This window comes from Dipteris shenzhenensis, chromosome 18 (assembly GCF_047967505.1).
Source record: "Dipteris shenzhenensis isolate YYH24624 ecotype China chromosome 18, Dip_SZ_1.0, whole genome shotgun sequence".
In the NCBI taxonomy this organism is placed as follows: domain Eukaryota; kingdom Viridiplantae; phylum Streptophyta; class Polypodiopsida; order Gleicheniales; family Dipteridaceae; genus Dipteris; species Dipteris shenzhenensis.
Window position 1 is genome coordinate 53,223,337 of NC_141613.1, and position 21,803 is coordinate 53,245,139.

General features: G+C 44.5%; 1 protein-coding gene across 1 annotated transcript in view; it reads right to left on the reverse strand.

Moving 5' to 3' along the window:
* Window positions 1-21,803, reverse strand: part of LOC147891417 (uncharacterized) — a 131,966-nt gene that overhangs the window by 83,309 nt on the left and 26,854 nt on the right. Inside the window, exons 3-5 of the mRNA XM_087390050.1 lie at window positions 13,515-13,565; window positions 13,159-13,237; window positions 1,509-1,597 (exon numbers count right to left, since the gene is read on the reverse strand). Coding sequence (XP_087246176.1) covers window positions 1,509-1,597; window positions 13,159-13,237; window positions 13,515-13,565 — 219 coding nt within the window. The remainder of the gene's footprint in view (window positions 1-1,508; window positions 1,598-13,158; window positions 13,238-13,514; window positions 13,566-21,803) is intronic.

Genomic DNA, 21,803 nt, shown 5'->3' on the forward strand with positions numbered 1-21,803 from the left:
AGTGTACTAAGTTATCACCTCGATACTGTGGGCCGTGGTTAATTCTAAAGAGAATAGGCAGTGTAGCCTATAAATTAGAATTGCCACAGGGGTGTAAGGTGCACCCGGTTTTTCATGTTTCGCGCTTAAAGACATTTTTACATACAGGTGACTCACTAATCGAAGGTGTGGTTTTGTTTCAGGAGATAAAGGATATTGCAAGGCGCAAACCAACAAGAATCCTGGACCGAGGAACAATGCAAATACGAAATCGGAAGATACCCACGGTGTTGGTTGCATGGCATGGTCAGCCTCTATCCGAAGCTACCTAGGAATCCGTATACCAGTTGCGGAGAGTGTTCCCAGATTTTATCATCGAGGACGCTGATGTCTGAAGAGGGAAGGAATGTTACGCTCTAGCCGAGGTAGCATGACCTCGGAAGAATCAGTCGACATTTCCCTTAAAGGATCTATCTTTGTAATATATTTGTTTGCGCTTCATGTAAATGATCGGGAGGGAATTAATGTCAAGGTCCTAGGTGAGGGCTGATAGCACCAGACTAGGTAGATCTAAGGCCAAGGGCCTAGTGCAAAGATTGTGCCTAGGGGCAAAGGAATTAATGCATCCCAAGAGAGGGGTGAAATGTTGCATTAGCAAGGCCCTATATGGATGACATGTGGCATCTAGATCTATCTAGGGAATTGGGGCTTGTTGAGGCTAGAGAGAGAAGAGAAGGAAATTATTCACGTATGATTTCGAACGGAATATCTCTGTCTGCTTGTCAGCCTCAGCAAGATTTGGCTAGGAGGTTATTCATGGTGCTGCTCCCGTGATTTGAAGTAGAAATTAGATAGGAGAGCTTTACACCTCTACTGAAATTTGCAAACAATGGTCTTTGTAAAAGCTAAGCTTCATAGGAAGGTCGCAAGGTGCCAACCAGGTCCTGAATGTAAGTGTAAGAGATCCTCTCGGATAACCTAGTTCACCTCGTGATATGTGAGTGGGACAAAGGGAGTCTCAACGTTGTACTGGTAGAGGGGTAATTTCTCTATGTGGAGCCCCAGCAAACCATCTCCATGTGCGTGCATACCAATACCTCTATTCACCCTCAGTTTCTAAAGCCATGGATGAAGATAGGGTTAACCACGGTAGCCTGCGTCGCCCCATAGTGCAATGCCTACTTCTTGACGTGGAAAAGTATGTGATGACCAAGGATGCTACTTCAAGAGAGAAAGAGAGAAAGAAAGAAAGATGTATTAACGTCTACACACACACACACACAAAGATGCTCAATGGGTATGTGTTGCAGCTGCACAAAAATCTCAGTGCCTTTTATTTTTGCATCATATGGCAATTCTATTGCATGCACTCTAATTTCCTGCAATACTAGTTGGTAGACAATTGTACCTTCAAGTTTCTTCCAAGTATAGATCTAAACTGATTGTTTAGTCCAGCAAGCAACAATTAGAGTTCACAAGCTGAATTATGTAACTACACTGAAAGTTAGAGTAACAAATAAAGAGTATACCTGGACATTGTTTTGAGCATCCCCTAATGCCTTTTGTCGTCGTGTGTCTTCTTTCATATGTTCAGAATCTCGATCCAAGTCTGCCCTCACTGAGGCATATTCTGGTTACTCTCTCTCTCTCTCTCTCTCTATCTGTCTCTCTCTCTCTCTCTCCATGTCTATCAAAATGCAGGCCATGCTTACTGAAATGCCGCAATTCAAGGACACCAAAAGGACACCGGAAGGAGGATGCATGATAATTGATGTGCTGAAATCAGAGAATGAGAAGCTCAAGAAAGACATGGTAGCCTTGAAAGCAATCATGCAAGGGAAACTGAGTTCATGCAGCAAATTACAAAAGGAAAAGCAGATTTACTTGCATGGAAAGAAGTGGTAAAAAAAGGCACAGTAGCACCCAAAAAGGAGCTCATATCTGAAACATTGGAGCAAGGCATTGAATGTGCTGGCTAGAGGCCTAAAAGTAGGTGACACCCCATGGCAGTCAAGTTGGGAGTCAACCTTACATGTGAAGCAGCCTGGTGAGTGGGTAAAGCAGATGCACCAGTGAGGCCGATGGTAGTGCGACTCGGACAGCCACAGATAGATCCACCCTCATGAATATGAGGGCAACATTAAAGGGTACCAGGATTTTCCTAGATGATGGTCTAACAGTTCTACAACAAGAGCATAGGAGGGAGGATGGTGTGGGTGATGGCAGCAAGACAAGAAGGGGAATGAGTAGGCTACAGAGAGTACAAAGTGATTATCCGAGAGAGCGAAGATAGGGAAGAAAGGCAGGAAGGGGAGATGGAGAACACATGACAATGTCTGACTCACGAGACGAGAGCACAAAATAGGCTCGCTAAGTATGGCATTGTGAAACTATAAGGGTACCCACTAGGGGGTTTCTTAGAGACCTACACCAACAAAGACGTGAATTTCTATACTCAGACACATGAGAGAGGGGGCTGCCTACAATGACAGGGTACACCTGGGAATCAGCCGATAGGAGAGAGATGAGGAGAGACGGCGGTATACGAGACTCAAGAGAAGTGGCACTTCTCTTCAAATCACATTTGAGACCACTCATTAATTTATGCAGAAGGAGAAGCCTGCATGCCACTACGAGTTCAAGCACCTGACACACTACCACTTTTCATTACGATACGCTACTTTGCCAGCTGGGGATTGATACCTCTCTCCAGAAGCAGGTGACACCAGCCCTGGAGTGTGTTCGCCCAAAATAGTTATACTAGACCTCTGCCAAACTCTATCTTGCAAGAAGAGCTTTGGGGCCATAGTGGATCTTACTAGCAAAGGCCTATACATTGCATCCTACTACGAATCTGGCAATGTACACTTGAGATCACCTCAATTAATGACACACTCAATGAGTGTTCACTTGGGGGATGGTAGCTTAACTCACAAAGAGTATGCATACCTTTAAGATTGAGGTCATTTCCTCCACCTACCTAGTGAAACCGGCCTTAGGAGACTCCAAAGGGCAATGAGCAGATAATAACCAGCAAATACTTAATTTTCAGCCATTTAGGAATTCTCACAGCAAACCAAAATAATTTCAAACACAACACTCAAGAGCTAGCTTGCCCTCGTCCTGCACCAAACACCAAATTGGCCCTAAACTTAGCACCCCTTTCAGTATTTCTTCATCATTTATTAAAAAGGCATCCAAATACAAGAAAAGCATTGTCGTGCATCATCCCAAAATTGCTATGCATCACATTCAGTCTCAGAAAGGCATCCCAGTCCAGTGCAATATCCCATGGCAGCCTTTCTTCTGGTTCTGGCTGATAGTTCTAACCTGGCAGCTCTGATACCCTTCAAGGGAGTCCTGGCAGGAGAAAAATTAGCCAAGTCAGAGCCCTGGCAGGACAAAGACCAGCAAAACAACCAAACCTAACTATTCCTGGCACACAGAAAGGCTAGCTGCAACAAGAATACATTATGCTCTTCGAGATGGTTTTCTGTTGATGCATGACCGTTTGTGTGTCACAAAGTAGTTGAGGGCCAAGGTTATGGATGGAAGTCATGTTCCATCTCATGCAGGACACAGAGGAATTGATGCAACTATGAAGGCTGTTGAACACTTCGTTTACTGGCCAACTTTATGACATGATGTTGAATTGTATGTTAGGACATGCATCATCTGTCAGAAAGTGAAGTATGTCAGGCAGAAAACACCTAGCTCTGTTACAGCCACTTCCTGTTCTGGATAGACCATGGCAAAGCATTGCTATGGACTTCATTTTTTATCTTCCTCGTACACTGTCAGGTCATGACTGAATCTGGACCATTATTTGCAGGTTCAACAAACATGCTCAAGTGAGGAAGAAAATTACAGCAGACCAGATGGCAAAGCTGTTCATGTCTCATGTTTAAAAATACCACGGAATGCCATAGTTAATGTTAGTGACAGGGACCCACGGATGACAAGTCTATTCTGGAGAGGATTGTTTAAGAATGGATACACTCTGAATTTCTCATCTTCGTTTCATCCTCAGTCTGATTGGCAGTTTGAAGAGGCAAATTCTATTGTCCTCGTCCTCTTGACGTGCTATGTCTCAGAACACAAGGCAAAATGGGAGCACTATTGCCATTGGTTGAGTTTGCCTACAACAACATAGTGCTTAATTCTACAACAAAAGCTCTGAAGGACATAGGAAAGTTCTACTCATTTTGCACTCCAAAAATAAAAGCTTTGAAGCTGATAAGTTTGTGGAAAACCTGGATGAGGCTTACAAGAAATCAAGACCACTCTGTAGAGGACTCATGAAAAGCAGAAGAGAGCAGCCGACCGTCATCGTTGTGAATTGATATTCAAAGAAGACAATTGGGTTCTCTTATGATTTCAAAAAGCACGGCTGAAAAATAATGACGACAAAGATAGGCTGTATGTTAAGCTTGCTATGCGATATTATGGTCCCTTTCAGATTTCGGAAAAGATCAATGATGTAGCTTACAGGCTGAAGCTACCAGATCACTGGAAGGTTCACAATGCGGTTCCATGTGAGTCTTTTGAAACCGTCTCAGGGAGATGTGCCAGAAGATTTGCGTCCTGAAGAACAGCCTAAAGTTGAAGAATTGGATGAAATCTTTGTTCAGGAATAGATTATGGCACACAAGGAATGCAAGGTAAAAGGTAGAGTTATCCAACGCTATCTGGTTAAATTCAGAAATTATGCAGAAATAAATGTGAAGTGGATGGAGGAGGATGAACTGGCAGATTCACCTAAGTTGTTGCAGCTCTACCTAGAGGCATTTCAGCTTGAGCTGACTTTGGTTGGGGTTCATTCAGGCTCAGCAGCTTGGAACATTGCCTAATGCTTAAGAGAGGGGTAGCACCTCCACTGTCAGTCTCACCCAAGCCACTTGTTGTATATCTTTGAGACTTCTGGATCGGTGTACTAGTCTGTAAGATTCTGTTTATAAGTCTGGAATGGCTGGCTATCTACAGCTCTACCAAGCCATATCTTGTATATATTTTCTGTTTTTTCAATGCCGTTTTTGCATGCTGATCCTTCAAGCACGTATCTGAACAGGTACCTGGCAGAGTCTGCCACTCAGTATTTTGATTTTTTGGATTTTTGTGCTTGCTGTTTAGAACCGGCAAACGAGGACGTTTACTGTGTTTCAAGAGGGGGGTCTGTCACAGGGACGTGAATTTCTAATTTTAGGAATTTACTGTGACTGACCTGGCCTCAAACTGATTAAAATTGTAAAGGCCACGTCGGTGCATTTAATCCCATGGGCCAAGGCAAAGGATCTGAAGGTTAGAGGGGTAAAAATCAAGTGACTTGCAGGGCAAACAAAGGCTGCTATTCTTGGCTCAAGTGGATTGGGGGCCAAGCAAGGGCTGGCCCGACTCCTTCTCAGTGCAGAATCTCGTTTTTTTTTCTCCCCAGTTGTCCACAATGCACACCTCTTCCAGGAGGCCATCTTGCTGATTCGCCACTAGCCCAGAGCCCTGCCAGGTACCAGCTTGCTAAATCACACCTCCTAGGGGCTGTTTTGCTAATTAGCATCTTGCCAGTGCAACTCCAGGAGCCTATTGCTGATTCACACCTTGCCAAGAAGCCTCCAGATCATCGCATATCAGAGTTGCAGCTTCCAGAGCTGTTCTCGGGCTTGTAGGGCGGTCGCTTACTCAATTTGCACCCGACAGAGGCTTTTCGGGGCTGCCAGACGGGTTCCCTTGCAAATTCGATGCTATCTGGGCTGCTCCAGGGCTCCCAAATCAGGTTGAATCACTTCCAGCAGGTATTTAGAGTGCCAAACAACCCAACAAGTAGTGCTTCCACTATGACAAGGCATGAATTACAGCAAGCAACTCCATTTCATAAATCTGGAAATTCATTTCCGTAGGCTGCAACACCCTACTCTCATAAGCCACTACCCTTCCGATGTTGTTCCCACAAGGCATCACACCGGGTGCAAAGGGTTTTCGCAAATCTAGCAAGATAACATAGAATCAGAGCAGAGCTTTTCTTTCAGCTCTTCAAAAGCTGCAACTTCCTTTGTAGTCCATCAAAAGGATACTCCTTTCTTCTGCAAAGCATGCAATCTCAGCAAAGTAACGAATAACCTCCTATAGCACGAACATAAGCCAATAAAGCTTTGTACTTCACGAATGTTCATGAGTGGTGGCCAATTTCTAATTGCTTTCAACCTTCACCGGATCCATCCTGACTCCATCTTTGGAGATGATGAGGCAAGAAAGTGAATTTATGGCATGTAGATTTCACTTTTCTTTGCATTAATGACCAGCTTGTGTTTTCTCACCTCTTCAAACACGACCGCCAAATGATTTCAATGCTCTGCCTCACTTTTGGAGAACACAATAATGTCATCGAAGAATGTTCCCGCAAAAGACCTGTGTTCTTGAAAATTCCTATCCAACATATGATTGAAAGGCATAGGATCATTGGTCAACCCGAATGGCATCACAAGATACTCATATAACCCAAAGGTGGTCCTGAAAGCGGTCTTGTCCACATCTTCAAGACTTATACGAATTTGGTGATACCCGCTCTTCAGATCAATGCGGCTGAAAATGAAAGACCCCTCAAGTGTGTCCAGGATGTCATAAATTCTAGCGAGCTTGCTTGCTAGCTCAGGAGAAATGACATTTTCTTTAGCATCTATGTCAAAGAAAAATAGAGTTGTCTGGTCACGGACTTTTCTCCAGGCTCTGTAAAGCTCCGTGTCATCCTCATGTTTCTTATCACTAATCATGTCAAGCATAGGTCCATCAGATGGCTTTTGCTTCTTCCCCTTTTGATCAGCTTTCAGTTCTCCTTTATGTTCATTCTTTTCCTCCATGAACTGCTTTTTTTTCTTCTTATGCGGGAATTCATGCACCTGATGGCCCTCTTCCCTACAGTCAAACCATTTATTTTGCTCTCAAAGGACTTGTTTCTCTTCTTCTGCCAACCTCATGGGCCGTGACCTGAAAACATGCGGACGTCCTGCAACAAGCGTAGCTTTCAACGGTTTACTGAATTTCTCCTTCTCTTTGAACTATTCCTTCTTGCTGCCCTTAAAGCCACTTGTCCCGTCCTGTAGCAACACATAAGATGTATTGGCATTTTCTATCAGCTGAGACATGTTAGACACCTTCGATTTCGTGCAAAAAATCCGAATTCCCTTTGGCAATCCACAGCAATATTTCTCTATATGTTCTGAATATGGAACATTCCGATACAAACTAATTGGCAACAGTGCTTCGCGAAATTTCTTATTGTATTCTTCCAGATTGCGGCAACTGTCTGCATCCAATTTATGCCAAGCAGTCATAATGTCAACTTCAAATGTAGTAGTCAACCATGCACCTAAAAAGATCTGCTTGAATTGCACACAAGTGACAGGTGCTCTGCCTTGCAAGAGAAGATTTGTCCACCATTGTAAAGCAATACCCTTCAAGAAAGTGACAGCTTTTCTAATTTTTGGCGACTCCGTGAAATTCCTACCTAAGTAGGCTGCATCAAACTGCTGAATAAATGTAACTTTCAACCTGTCTTGACTTCCATTAAAGGTGTCAATCTTACAGTTGACAGACCCTCTTTACAACCCTTCTGCTTTCCTTTGGGTGTGTGAGATCATCAAAGGCAGATGGCTATAAGTACAGAGGCTGCATAACATTACCAACAGTTTTTGCACTCTGCCCATTACTCACAGCAGGATTGACCATTCCCAGTCCCATTGCATTCATTCTAGGCATTCCAGAAAAATTTCCCATCATACTAGGCATAGCAGTCTCCATCCCTGGGGCTACATCCCAATGTTACCAAACATCATATTAGGCATCATAGCAGGCATGCCTCCAAACACCTGTCTCTGATAGCCTTGTATGCCAGACTGAAATCCAAAAGGGAAATTTCCTGGCATCCCCGTGCCTTGCTCAGGCTGTCCAACCATAGCCTGGAATACTGAACCTTCTCTAAAATAACCTGAATGCATAGAAGATGGAGGTAAACTCTGCTATCCCGAATTGAAAAATGGAAAATTTTTGAGATTTCCACCCATACCAAATGCAAGAGGCATCGCACCAAGCTGCTGGCTTTTCTTTTTCTTCTTCTTAGGTTTCAAAGGGGCATTCAAAAACTCTGCGACGCGTGGATCTTGCATCAACTGTGCAAAAGTCTGGCTCCTCAACTTCTTCCACTTCATGTTGAGAACCCTCATTGGCATGCTCTAATTGAACGGGCTGTTCCTCATCATCTTGTTCTTCTTCTTCCCGCCATGCCTTATATTCAAGAGATTCTGATTCCTCCTCTCCATCAATGCTAAATTCTCTAGGCTGCAAATTAATTACAGCAACTAGTCTTTATTGTCTTGACATTTAGAAATTCCCACAGCAAACCAAAATAATTTCGAACACACAACACTCAATAGCTAGATTGACCTCGTCCTGCACCAGACACCAGATTGGCCCTAAACTTAGCACCCCTTTCGGTATTTCTTTATCATTTATTCAGAAGCCATCCAAATACAAGAAAAGCATTGTCGTGCATTAGCCCAAAATCAGCCAACTTAGAATCCATTCACAGGCACTTCCGTCCTGCTATGCATCACTTTCAATCTCAGAAAGGCATCCCAGTCCAGTGCAATATCCCATGAAAGCCTTTCTTACGATTCTGGCCGATAGTTCCAATCTGGCAGCTCTGAAACCCTTCAAGGAAGTCCTGGCGGCCAAGTCTGTCCTGGCAGCTCTGAACAGAGCCCTGGTAGAGCAACGACCAGCAAAACAACCAACCCTCACTGTTCCTAGCACACAGAAAGGCTAGCTACAACAAGGCAATAGGACCTGAAGATTGAGGCAGTAGGAGAGCTTCTAGAAACCAATCAGCTGATCTGAAGACTCTGGGAACCTTGGAACAGCAGCAAGCAAGAAGGCGAATCTGTCTGGAGCAGTTCTCAGGCATTCTGGTAGGCAAAATCAGCAGGAGCAGCCCTGGACAGGTGGAAAACAGCAAATCGTCTTCCCTCTGTCACTCCTCTGATCCCTGGCAGTCCAATCCTCATGGGCGATTGCACCTAGTGGCTGTTTGGCACTCCAAATACCTGCTCGAAGTGAGTCAACCTGCTCTGGGAGCACTAGATAGTATCGAATTTTGCAAGGGAACCTGAAAGGTCTGTGTCAGATGCAAACTCAGTAAGCGACTGCCCTAGAATCTCGGGAACAGCTCTGGAATCTGTAACTCTGATAAGCGATGATCTTGGCCAGGTGCAAATCAGCAACAGACTCCTGAAGTTGCCCTGGCAAGATGCTAATTAGCAAAACAGCCACTGGGAGGTGCGATTTTGCAAGCTGAGACCTGGCAGGGCTCCTAGCTAGTGGCGAATCAGCAAAATGGCCTCTTGGAGAGTGTGTGGACAATTGGGGAGCAAAAAAAACGAGATTATGCACTGAGGAGCTGGGGCAGCCCTTGCTTGGCCCCCAATCCACTTGAGCTTAGAATAGCTACCTTTGCTTGCCTCCCTCTCTCTCTCTCCCTCCCGTCCGCCATACCTCTCCCTCCCATCGGCCGTACAGCTCGTCAAGTACAACAGGTCGCCATACCTCACCCATACCTTGTCGTACAGCAGCAGGCCGCTGTACAACAGGTTGCCGTACCATACCTCAGCCGTACCTCACCGTACAACAGGGTCCCGTACAGCTAGCTCGTACCGCCGCCTCCGTACAATCTAACAAGCACAACACCCCCGGCTAAGCTGAGCCCTTGGCTCAGCACGGGGGGTTAGCGTCAATGAAGGGCTTGGAGAATCTGCAAGGCCACCATGGATTTCCCGAAGGTGAAGACTTTTTCCACGGCCCCCATCAGCAAGCCCTCTTACTCCAACATTGCGGCAACACCCAGCCCCTATGCTTTGACCTCCAGGAAAAGGATTGGATTAGACCCTTAGGAGCACATTTGGAGCATGAAATCAGAGAGCTCGGGCTGTTAGTTGCAGCTCTTAGCAGAAAGGTGAACGAGATGGAGAACAAAGGCAAGCAAGAAATTATTGCAGAAGCCATGGAGAAGTTCAGCACATTTCCACCAGCACCAACTCTTGTCTCCAAGGTCAAGGAAATGATCAACTCTCAGGTGAGTTCAGCCAAGGAAGAGATGGCCAATTTTGCAGACAGCAGACTTAATAAAGCAGATCTGTACACAGAAGTAAAAGAGCAGCAGGCCATAGAACATAATAAGAAGATACTACGCATTGGAGGGCTGCCCAAGGATTGCCTTGGCCTTTTTAATGAAGAACAGGATTACACAGCAGACGAGAGGATTGCATGTCTCAAGAAGGAAATACCACAAGTAGAGTGGGATCATAATGATATTAGCTGTGTCTCCCAAACAGGAATGCAAGTACAAGTGTTTTTCAAGGAGAGAGAAGGGAGAATTAAGATTCTTCGACAAACAAACAAGTTGAAGGGGACAAGGATTTGGATCTCCGAGGAACTCACCTTAGCTCAGCTCAAACAAAGGAGTGTCGAGCTCACCAAATTGAAGGATGCACGTAAAGCTGGAAAATGGGCTGTATATCGAGATGGAACAACATTAATTAGGGATTTCAAATCTAAACCTAAAGACTCTCAATAGAAGTGGCCTTCATAACATCAGTTTAAGACTAGTTTTATAGTCCTAGTATGTATCGGTGTGATATAATAATCGAGCTGAGATGCCATGTGCACTCCTCGACCCTCTAGCCTATCCAGATGTTTAAGTCTTTTTGACATTTTGTACTTTGTCCCATAGACCCGTGAGGTCTCCTGCGGATGTTAATATGACTTTCTTTCTTTTTTTTCTTTCTTTCTAACCTTTAGATCCTTTGCCTTGGCCCATGGAATTAAATGCACTAAAGTGGCCTTCACAATTTTAATCAGTTTGAGGCCAAGTCAGTCACCATAAATTCCTAAAAAGTAGAAGTTCAAGACCCCGTGACACCTAGTGAATGAGGAGGCACATCTATGCCACAAGATTTTTATGACACCGTATTGATCCGCAAATAGCATCCTTCTCGCCTTTCGAAGGCTGATGTCTGGGAGACCCTGGCTAGTTCTGCACCACGAGATTTTTTTAACATCATACTAATCCCCAAATGGCATCCATCTCACCTTTCAAAGGATGGCGTCAAGGAGACCATGGCCGACATCACTGCATGGCATATCTTGGTTAGGCGGAGAAGTCTTGTAATGGGAGATAACAAACCCTACTTACAGCCACCCTCATCAACATCTGTTTGGATAACTGCAAACACTTTTTCTTTGATAGCAAGCAAATGAGGGCTTTAGGCAGACCTTTGACCATCATAGGCAGACCTTTGACCTAGCAAGCATACGAGGGCTTGACCGGCAAGTACTTCTTACATTCACATGGATCTAGGAATCTGTTGGTTGTTTAGTCCTCCACATGGCTGTAGGCACATGTTCTCAGGTTACCAAAAGCAGCAAGCAAGAACCTGGGAAGCATGGCCTACATCATGGCAACCATGGCTGAAGGGGATAGCTGTTCCTTCAGTGGTGGAAGTGCTATTGGTGGGGCTCCCTCTAGCGCTGAAAGTCCTCATCGTTCACGCCGGGGTCGGACTGTTCTCTGAGACTCAAGGTCATCTTGCCAGAGCATGTCGTCACCATGCTGTGGTACCTCGATCCTATGGATCTCCTGCCGAGACTAAAGGATGTAGGATGCCCAAGGTCTAACCCTATGCCCATTGCCTTACTATCAACCCCGTGCCCATCGCTATACTCACATTCCACCAACCTGATCATTCCATCGCCCGTAGCCTTAGCACTAACCCCACGATCATGGGCATACTATCTACATTCCATCCCGTTGACACGATTCACTTCCTATCCCTACGCCCATTGCCTTAGCCCCATCCCTATGCCTGATGCCTTAGCTCTATCCCCACGACCATCCGGATGTCTCTGGGGTAGCCAAATATATATATATATATATATATACATAATTAAAATTTCAACTAGAGTGTACCACCTTGGAGATCTTATACATGCACTTCAGGTATGGAAGAATTTTGTCCAAGGAACCCGAGCCCAAGGATAGTGTTTCGAGCAACGCTCAGCCCGCCTTTTGCCCCAGTTTGGGATCGGTCCAAACTGGAAGCTCTATTCAAGTCATGGAGACGCTACCTAAGGTACAAGACAGTTGGATTTCCTGCTTCCACTCCCTATCCCCGCTTCTGCTCCTTGCATGACACAATCTCAGGGAAATTTTTTGAAGCTCTATACCAATGTAACAGGCAAGGTGCCTAAGATACTCTCTCACTAACTGTGCCCTTCCTAACTATTGAGTATGGAAGCGTAAACCATTCCTCTAGTGAGTGAATGTAAAACAAGATTCATGTTTTCACTCACATTTTGGGGCATGACCATTTCAGCACTTCAGAGGACAAGTGCATCTTATGTCAGCATCCCCATCCTCTCAAAATCGTCACTACCCTTGGTTTCCCCCTTTGAGATTGAGAGAGTAAAAGTGCCTTGGGGGGATGCAGAAAAGTTTTACCCCCCCCCCCGCCCCCCTCCCCTCCTTTCACTTCTCCTATGCTATTCTGTATGTCAAATGTGGAATCCTTGGTAGCAAGGCATTTAAAGCCTTAACAAGAAACAACCTCAGCAACTAAAGAGAGAAAGAAAGTAAAGCCTACTCTACGAAAGACTGAAAGGGGTGCGTGCGTGCGTGCGTGTGTGTGTCAGAGAGAGAGAGAAAACTGTGGACATTGGTTGACAAAAGCACATACAAGAAATAGCACATGGATCAGATATGAAAGTTCCCGTCCTACCCTTTGCTCATACACCATGGATGGAATAAGCTAGGGTAGTGGAACGATGATGGATCATCTAAGGACACAGTACTGTAGGCCAATAAGAGAATATAAATGGTAGAGAAAATGCCCAAATATCTGATTACCAAAGCTGTCCATTCATTTGGAGTTTGCACATTCTCTCTACATTCAAAGTACAAGGGATACAATGGCCATTTAAAAAAGGGCATGGATCAAAACCATTCCATAGATAATCGAATTTAATTTAAAATTTTCACTAATTAATGTAAATTGGATGTGACCAAATGAATTTAAGGAGGATCAAAACTTAGATAAATACAAGTGTTATTGAGTATAATTAAATAATCAGATCACATCTTACCATTTAAGAGCTCCACAAGTAGTGTCGAAGCTATCCAATTTTGCTGAGTTTTTTCTTTTTTTCTTTTCTCATAGAATTCCTGACAATGAACTATCTTGTGATTCTGAGATGATTACTAACGCGTATTTTTCTTCGGTGCCTCATGTGAGAACTATCTTACTCCAAAATGACCAACCATGCTCATAAACGTACATTTATCCATAAAAGAGATTCAGGATAATTAGTGTGGAAAATTACATAATAATCTAATCCAAATTGTTTCTGAGAGGTATGATCAAAGAAGTAACTATTTAAACAAATTGTTTCTGAGAGGTATGATCAAAGAATTGTCGCTGTCGTAGCAAGATTGAATTTACCTGCTTTGCAGATTTCAGCCTTCTTCCCAAGTCAGTATCAGCAGAAATCTCCTGCAAATATGACGACAGTTTCTTAAGCAAGTTTTAACAGTCCTTTCTTGAATATATTTTTGCTAGCTTATAGTCTGATCTCTGCTTTGGGCTTTTACTTATTTAATTGTTCCTTACCTTATTCATTTCCCTCTTCCTTCCTTGACTATCCATCTTTTTCTGGACATCAGTTGCTTAGTCTCAGGAGAATAGACTAGATTTTCCTGGATTTGAGAGAATCTTATAACCATGAGGAATGGGGCTTTTCTACAGGGCAGCATTTGGTGTACACTCTTCCAATGATCCAAAACTGGAATCACATCCTCTCACACGTTGAACACTACATATGTCACTTGTACATGAATTTCCAACACATTCATAACTTTGTTAGTAATACCGTAGAGGAGCACATGTGCAGCCCTGATTGGGCAATAGTCGCTGTCGTAGCTCCACGCTCCACAAATGTGGCTACAATCACAACAATGGATGCAACTACAGTGCAAGAAAACAAGGGTGACAGTTCAATAGACGGTGATGTTGTTCACACAAGTGCATAGATAGAATCGGATGCACACACAACAAATGACTGCAGTATGAAAACTGTCAACTGTTGTTGTCCTGCCCCAGTCTTGTCCATAGGCCCAGGGCTGGCTGTATACAGCCCAGCCATATGGCAAGCCCCGTTCCAGACATTATGAGGAAGCTCATTTAAGTCAACAAGAAACCAAGGTTTCATTAGTGCGATTGGGAACTGTGACTACCATTCCCTGCGACAATTGGACGGGAACAATTATGGCGTATGGCATGTAGCGTGTTATGATGGAGTCAGTATTGTAGTCTTATGACCTGGCAGACTTCATCATGGTAGCTGTCACAGGGCCAGATCCCCTTGATGAAAGTTTGGGCATTCTGGATTAATAGGCGGCCGAGAGGTCAAGAGCATTTCCATTCTCATTCGCAGCCATGTCAAGAAAGTTCTAGAAACAAAAGAAGGCATCGGACTTGAACCTCAAAGGATGAATCCAGTCATCCACAAAGGTGACAAAGTATAAATAGCCTGCAAGTGATGCTGTCCGCATCAGCCCGCATACATCACCTATGCACAAGATGACACTTCTTGGATGCACCAACAGCCCCATCTTTTGAAAATGAGAACCAATGCATTTTGCCCAACAAACAGCCCTGGCAGACATGTTTTCTAAGTGCATGAATGGCAGGGAGGTCTACCACCATGTCCTTCGAATGCATTTTCACCAAACTGCCATAATTAAGATGTCCCAATCTCTCATGCCACCAATGTGTATCTGTAATGACAGATTCAGCAGCTGCATTTGCTTCGGTAACAGCTTATTTGTCATATGCATGAAGGTGGTACAGCCCTCTGACAAGTGTGCAGTAAGTACTATACACTTGTCATGCGGTTTGTCATACACATCACAAAGATAACCGTCAAAAATAACCTCAAATCCATTTGTGGAGATGGCTGAGATAGAAATCAGGTTCCTTTTGATACCTGGAACATAAAACACTTCCAATAGAGGCACTGCATCCCTTGACACAGAAGTGACTTCAACCTATCCAATCCCTTTCACAAAATAAGATGCATTATTTGCAAGTGACAATGCCCCCATGTGGAGCATCACTCAAGGACTGAAATAAGATTTACAAGAGGTAATATGCTTACAAGGACTGCTGTCAAAATACCAAGCTAATTGAGAATCTGAAATGGACAAAGCTGAAGCATGCTTCTCCAGATTCAACTGTCAACTCATCATGAGCCATGTTTGCTGGCTCATGAGTGTGAACAAGGACAGCAGGAGTCTTTGTAGCTGCAAGACCTTGCTGCTGGTTTTTCTTTTCCAAAGCAATGCACTTTCGATACTCAGAGATGTCATGGACAGGCTTCCTACAATAATTACAACGCTTGGATTTCTTCTTCCCACCAACCGGGAGAGAAGAAGATGACGTAAGAGAGGGCTTGGGCTTGCTGAAATTCTTGCCCCCATTACTGAAACGAACAAGATCAATTTTTTATTCTAATACTCGTACAATCCAAGAAACATTCACGGGAGATTATCCAATTCTCCTCACAACCTAAACGTCTGTAGAATACCTCACTTCATTTGGTTCATGAGGTTCTTTCTACAAATCCCTAGTTCCCTAGATGAGTCTAGATTGCCACATGTCCTATTTCTAAGGCATGCCCCCTTTTTTCCCCTTCTTTAACCACTTGCCCCTAGGCATATTCACAAGTAGGAGCACCTTTGGCCCTAGTCATAATTGCCCTCACTGATGACCTTGACATAAAAGACTTCTTGACCATATACAAAAGCGCAATCAAAATATAATACAATGTCGGTCACTTCGAAGTTAATGTCAACTAACCCTTCCGAGGTCATGCTATCACAACTTGAGCATAACATTCCTTCCTCTTCAAGCATCAACGTCTTCAATGATGAAATCTGATAATGCTTTCCACATCTAATACACAACTTCCCAAGTCGCTTCTGGTGATAGAGGTAAACCATGCCATGCAACCAATACCGTGGATATCTTTTGATTGCGTACTTGCATTGTTCCTCGGTCCAGGATTCTTGTTGGTTTGCACCTTGCATTATCCTCCACCTCCAGAAAAAACACAACACCCTTGATTAGTGAGTCACCTGGGTGCAAAAACCGTTTTAAACGAGAAACATGAAACATTGGGTGCACCTTACAACCCTATGGTAATTCCAATCTATAGACCACCTTGCCTATTCTTTTGAGAGCTAACCACGGCCCACAATATCGAGGTGGTAACTTAACACACTCTCCTATAGTCAAAGACTTTGAGCATTAAGAAGTCTTTTTTCTCCTTTCTCAAACCCTATGAAAGATCTATTTTGATCTACATATGTCTTAGCTCTATCCATAGCTTGGTAGATGTTAGCTCTCGCAAGTGCTACCATCTTTCAATTTGAACAATAGTTCGTTGCACTAGGCACACTCTAAGGTATTCCAACCGTGGTTAGAGTTGTTGGTCTATAACCATAATTCAACTCAAACTCATTCTTGTGGAGGAATGCTTTCTATCATCGTAGACAAACTCTAATAATGGCAACCACTCATTCCATGTATGCTGCCCCAATGATACATATGCTATGAGCATATCCTCTAAAGTTTGGTTCACTATCTCTATCTGACCATCCGTTTCACTCTGACTAGGTGCAAATACCTTGCCATTCACTATGGTATATCTTGCATAAGTTTGGCCTTTTCTAGTGCCAGGTCATCTATTTCCCAGTGTTCAATCCATGAGCCTCTTAGGCCAAAGGCTCTGGAAAACCTCATCCACTTTCTAAGTTTTCCTGATCTCGGTCATTAGAGCACTCTCTAATAACCGTGAAACTTATATTATGCATAATGCACAACAACGCACTATCAACTTTGTTCTCTTCTCGCTTTGATACCGAATCTTCATATTAAACTCCACCATGAGCTTTGCACACCTAGCTTGGTGGCCACAGAGTATCATGGTCCACATCCACGTAGAACTCTGAACCATACAAATAATGCCTCCATGCTTTCAAAGAATGAACAATAGTGTACCCCTCTGAGTTCGCCAATTTTGCTAAGAGATGAAAGTTTCTTACTTTCAGAGGCTAATGGCTGTTCTTCTTGGAGAAGAATGGATCCTACCGCAATGCCACTTGCATCGGTTTCAAGGAAAAACAGTTTCTTGGGGTCAATAGTTTTTAACACCGACAAGGGGCCACTGCCTTCTTTATGGCATTGAAACTCTCTTGTTGATTCTATCCCCATATAAAAGGTACTTGGTCTAAGGTCAACTCAGTCAAAGGTGACAGTATCTCAAAATGTCATTTGATATGCCTTTGATAAAACTGGGCACATCCTAAGAACAGCATTCACATTTTGAGGAATTGGCCATAGTAGTAGCGCAGGTTTGGCGTGGTATCTGTGATGCCTCTTTTTAGGCAACGGACAAATAGAGACTATTTACCCTCAAAACCAACCACCAAGGCAAACCGCTCAGAGCCCTTGGCACTACCCTTCCCATGAGGTGGACAAGAGTGCGCTGGAACATGCATGGCGTGTGCATCAGCAGCCCCATGGAGGGTGATTATGAGACAGGAGTTGCAGTGTTTGGTGGTTGTTAGCTGGTTTGTGGCTTCAAGAGTATATGTTCTTAGCAGCAGATGAAACGCGGACATTTGCTTCCAAGCTGAGGTCGTGAAAACTCTTCCCCGACAGAAGCCCAGTGGCGGAGTTTGTATTTCTATTGGGCAGGCCCTAGCCTCGAAGGTCTTCAATGAGAGAGAGTTGATAGGGAACTGAGTGGTGTGGATAGGCATCCGACTCGGGGATATCCGTATTAGGATCCTCAATATTTATGCATCAGTATGCCCCGCCAGTAGAGAGGGTCCTTCTGATGGAAATTGTTGGACTGTCGCCTTTTGACGTGGACCCTTGGATTGTTGGAGGTGTTTCAATAATGTAAAGTTCAAGGAGAACAAGCAAGGAGGTGCTTTCTTCTTACTCATGCTAGTAGTGGAATGAGAACTTGGGATTAGTGCTGCAAAGTCTTGGCGGTGTCACAAAAATAAACAGAGGAAAGAGACGAAGGAAAGCAACATAAAGTCATGATTACCACAGAGAAAACCGTGAATGCAGTAATTGTCACGAGGACGTGAAATTATGGGACTTTTGATTTGCCGCTCCCGTAATTTGCACGTGACTACCTTGAGCCTCTAGAGCGCGAGGGTCCGGCCATGGGGCAAGACTTGGGAAATTAAAATTCCTAGTGGGCTCTTGGAAATAGTGAATGTGCGCCCAGTTACTAGGCAATTAATTCCTAGGGCCAAAGTGTGCAACAGGGGGGGCCAAAAGAGTGGTGCAATTTTAAGAAAAAAAAAACATTGCTTTTTGGAGCCTAGGCCTTTAAAAGGGGGGGGGGAGCCCTTCTTTTAGATTCAGCCGGCCAAATCAGTTCCAAAGGACCCAGATCATCAATTTGGAGCTGCCAGAGCCTGCCAGGTGCTGCTAGAGTCCAATCGCTTTTTACGAGGAGGTTCCAGAGCCTGCCAGGGAAATTCATTTTTACCTAGGGGCAAGTTTCACGTGATCCAGAGCCTGCAAGGGAAATTCGTTTTTAGCTAGGGGCCAGTTTCAGCTGATCCAGAGCCTGCCAAGGAAATTTGTTTTTACCTAGGGACCAGTTTCAGGTGATCCAGAGCCTGCCAGGGAAATTCGTTTTTACCCAGGGGCCAGTTTCAGATGATCCATTGCCTGCCAGGAAAATTCGTTTTTACAAAAGGGCCAGTTCCAGGTGATCCAGGGCCTGCCAGAGCAAATCGCAATTAATCTAGGAGTCTGTTGCAGGTGGCGATTTTTACTAGGGTGTCTGTTCCAGTTTGCAATTTGCTTTTGGGCTATTCCAGGCTGTTCCAGGTGCCTGCGATTGGTTCTAGGGCTGTTCCAGGAGCTCTAGACTTGACCACGCTGCTCCAGGTGAGCTACGACTTGCTTTTTCAAGCTTTCAAGCTCTTCAGGAGATTTCGACCTGATTTCCGAAGCTTTCTCGATGTTGTGGCTAGTGCTGGTTTTGGTATCTTTCCAGGCGTGGGTGTTCGCTTCTAAGTTGCTCGTGGGGCTGTGCCAAGGCAGAATCAGCTTTTCTGTGCAGGATCTAGGGTTTTCCAGCCAGGGTGACCTTTCTGCTATGGATTCTGGATAGAAGAGGGCTTGGCTTTCCCTGCTTTTGCCATTCCCTGATTAGTTGCTAGCTAGTTATTGCGTTTGGGTTTCTTTCCTCGCGAAGAAGGGTTGATTTATGCTCTTGGGCAGTGGCCAGGGAGGCTATAGATTAAGGCAACCCGCTGGGAAGTGTTTGGTTTTTTTATTGCACCAGAGTTCAGCTGTTGAGGGCTTTGTCTTGCAGTTGTTCAGCCGTGTTGGACTAGTTGGGCACTTGGATGTGCAATTGCAGCAGTGGTTCAGACAGTGGATGCTATTGGGGTCTATGTTGCATGCTTTGGTTGGCTGAGGATACAGGATTGTCTAGTGATTGGATGCCGTTCATCGTTCAAAGTTGAGCAGGGAATTACAGGGTGGGCTGGACGGGGAGTCTGCGGGCGTTGGTTTGCCTGTGGTGCAGCTTCTCAAAGACCTTTGTAATCAGCCGCATGGCTTCAAATGAATGTTAAATAAATACAGCAAGGGACGCCAACGTTTGGTGCCAATCACTGTCTCGTTTCTGAGTAGGAGCGCTCTAGCTCCCCTATGATTTGTTCTCTGGTGCATATTTACTTGTCTATTTACTGTGTACGCTGTATTTAAGTGGATCCTACCACCCTTTACGTTGTTGAGGCTGGTTTCAGTGGTTCCATTGCCGGGATCCACCTAACTTCTTCAAGAGGGGAGCCTGTGGTTGGCTTGGTGCAAGTCCAGCAAACTAGCTGAAGAAGACAACATACTAATCAGTAAATATGTCACACAAGGAGAGATCTGTGAGCCTTACTGAGGAGGAAGAGCAGATGTCTCAGTCTCTTGGTGGTGACCAGGTTGCAGGAGAGGAGACCCGGCATGTTGTAGAGCATCAGGATGATCGGACGGATGAGGAGGATGTGGAACTATTCAAGGCACAAATGCAGAGCTTCATGAGTACTTTCACACATGATCCTTGCTTCGAGAAGATGATGAACTCAGATGTGCAGCCGAAGAAAAGGAAGCCTGATGATGGGGATAGGGATGTTGAAGCTAACAAGCGACCACATGTCACTTTTCAAGATCAGCCCTCTCAAATTCCCTATGGTCAGCAGCAGTCTAATACGATTCCGGGACTGACTCAAGGTAATAATTTTCAGTCCATGGTTTCCGGACAGCAAGGAGTTTTGGCAAACCCGGTTCAGCCAGGTTATTTTGGTGGTGGTTCAGTGTTTCAGGCTATGGTCAGCCCACAAGCCCAATTTTTGGGTACCCCTGCTAGTCAAACAGTTGGGTTTCAGCCTAGTTTACAGCCCATAGGACAGAACATGATGTATGCAAATGTTGGAGCAACCCCAAGGATGCAAACATGCAGCAACAGGTAACCTTGCTTTGGGAAATATGCAAAATTCGGGTGCTGGTCTGAATAGTACAGCTTTTCCTAATGCTGGTAGTGTGGGGGATAGAGTGAGTGCTGCTGTCCCTTTTGCCCAGGCACCTGTTTATGACAATTTGGCACCTCAAGGGAAGTTGAAGGACTTTAAAGAGGTAGGTGCAGCCGTAAAATTTGAGACATTCAGTGGGATGCAGGACAAACTTAAGGCCTTGACCTTTTTGCAGCAGTTCGATGCAGCCTACACAGGAGGGAATTTCACAGAGTCATCCAAAGTACGCCGGACTGCAAGTTTCCTAAAGGGGAATGCACTTCAGTGGTGGACCACTATGCTTATGCAAAACACCGCACCAAACACGTCGGTAGGTTTCAAGCAGGTGTTTTCAGCTGCGTGGCTTACCATGACTTTTGAAGTGGATATCATGACTGCTTGGCATGAGCTGCATTCTAATAATTGCCGTAATTTAGAGGAGTATAACAGGAAGTTTTGGGCAGCTTTGTTACCCGTTAGTTCAACTTAGCTCCTACCGGCTTGTTCCTTTCATTGAGCAGGTTGAGAAATATTGTTGCAGGCTACCTAAGGAGTTGAGAGACTACTACTCGAAGACTCAAGTCTCCAATGTCTCAGCTTATCAAGAATGCTAGCACAACATATGCTTTGATGCAGGGGAGGACTTCTGGGTTCAAAGGTGGACAGAAGCAGGAATCTAAGAATGGATCTCGTGGAGATAAGTCCGATAGAAAAGCTAATTGTCAAAAGGATGAACGTAATCGCTTGTCTCCAGAGGAACGACGCGCTTTATATGAAGCTGGCAAATGTTTTATTTGCAAAGAGAAGGGACATCGGTCTAGAGATTGTCCCAACCATGAGAGGAAGGAGCCAGCTAGTGACACAGATAAGCCACGGAATGTTCTGAAGGGCAAGAGTTCCTAATTCCACAGCGGGTTGTTTACGGCTGGTTTTGTATAGCACGGTATACAGGTACTTGTAAAAAGAATTTTGTATGGCAGAGTCTGCCACTCTTTTTGGCATCCGATTCTGGATGATGTATACGGTTTGCAAGATGGTGTTTTCCCTGCTACTTTTGGATGCTCTTTTGTCATGAGGTTTCTGTTGGAGCAGAGACAAGACTCAGGAGAAGAGCAAGTGCAAGAGCAAATGA